The sequence below is a fragment of the Capra hircus genome, chromosome 7 (genome assembly GCF_001704415.2).
Source record: "Capra hircus breed San Clemente chromosome 7, ASM170441v1, whole genome shotgun sequence".
NCBI classification, from domain to species: domain Eukaryota; kingdom Metazoa; phylum Chordata; class Mammalia; order Artiodactyla; family Bovidae; genus Capra; species Capra hircus.
The window spans coordinates 100133082-100134856 of record NC_030814.1 but is presented as its reverse complement, the minus strand read 5'-3'; the positions used below and the strand labels follow the sequence as shown (position 1 = coordinate 100134856).

At 40.7% G+C, this 1775-nt stretch overlaps 1 protein-coding gene across 1 annotated transcript; it reads left to right on the top strand.

Annotated features, from left to right (window-relative positions):
• Positions 579–1550, top strand: LOC102170771 (olfactory receptor 7A17-like). Its single transcript, XM_005701336.2, has one exon. It carries the CDS (start codon positions 579–581, stop codon positions 1548–1550), a length of 972 nt encoding a protein of 323 aa, XP_005701393.1.

Genomic DNA, 1775 nt, shown 5'->3' with positions numbered 1-1775 from the left:
CATCTTCCTCAGGTCCTTTGCAGTGACAAACACACTGCAAGACACACACTTCTCCTGGTATCTCACTAGGTACTTCTCTCTCTTCCTTGACATCTCTTCAAATAACCCCTTGTTTGCAGCCCTTGCAACTTGGTATAAAATAATGCCACCTACTATTCTCTCCTTTATACATGTTTTTGTTTTCTTCTGTCACCTTCTAACATATTCTATATTTATTTGAATATCGTCTTTCACCACCTTTGGATTGTGAGAGATTTGTTTTTAAGTGTCTCTATTTATCCCCTGAATGTACTTGAAACATGTTGACTGTCAGCATAATGTTTCTCAAAGGCATAAAAGACTTTCTCATTAAAAGTGTAAATGCATGAACTCCTTGGAAATATGCTGAAAATGAGACAAAAGTGTCTAATTAGAGGTGAAATGGAATATACCTTCAAGGAGAATTTATCTATATACAACTCATTAACATAAATTTCTTGCCAGCAAAATAGAAATTACAGAAGTTCAGCTATGTGAGTTATACCTGTTTGAAAATTATTCATGTTATTTTCTTTTTTTCCAGTACTCACTTCTATCGCATGGAATCAAGGAACAAGACACAAATTTCAGAATTTCTCCTTCTGGGACTTTCAGAGGAGCCAGCATTGCAGCCCCTTATATTTGGGCTTTTCCTCTTCATGTACCTGATCACTGTGATTGGAAACCTGCTCATCATCCTGGCCACCATCTCAGACCCCCACCTCCACACACCCATGTACTTCTTCCTCTCCAACCTGTCCTGTGTAGATGTCTGTTTTATGTCCACCACCATCCCAAAGATGCTGTGGAACATCCAGACACAGAGCAAAGTCATCACCTATGAAGGCTGCATCGTCCAGGTATATTTTTACTTACTCTTTGCAGCATTAGATGATTTTCTCCTCACTGTGATGGCCTATGACCGGTATGTGGCTATCTGTCAACCCCTGCACTACACAGTCATCATGAACCCTCGGCTCTGCGGACTGTTGGTGCTGCTGTCCTGGATCGTGAGTGCCCTCTTTCCCCTGTTACACAGCTTAACAGTGTTGCAACTGTCCTTCTGCTCAGACTTGGAAATCCACCACTTTTTCTGTGAAATCACATGGCTGATCAGACTGGCCTGTTCTGACCCCTTTCTCAATAACATGATGGTGTATTTTGGATCTGTAATTCTCGGGGGTGTTCCCCTGGCTGGTATCCTTTACTCTTACTCTAAGATAGTGTCCTCTATCTGTGGAATCTCATCAGCTCAGGGACAGTATAAAGCATTCTCCACCTGTGCATCTCACCTCTCTGTTGTCTCCTTATTTTATTGTTCAGCCTTAGGAGTGTATCTTAGCTTCACTGCTACCCACAGCTCACACACAAGTGCTATAGTATCGGTGATGTACACTGTGGTCACACCCATGCTGAACCCCTTCATCTACAGTCTGAGAAACAAAGACATAAAAAGGGCTCTGAAAAGATTCTTTGGGATGGGAATGTTTGTAAAAGGGCCATTTGCCCTTGGGCTAAAAAACTGTCCATGATAGCAGGGTCAAAGCCTCATAGGGGGATATGTGATTCTTTGATTAGACTATGATAATAGCAATTGCTTCTTCAGTGTATAGCCTGGTATTTCCATTTCTTTGATTTCAGCTTCTCTATATGATTTTAAAAGTATCCTTTCTTAACTTTTCTGTTCCCTATCATCTAAGATTTTTCTCTTGTTATTTTTCTACTCTTTCAAATTGATTCAAAACCATGTGTGAAAC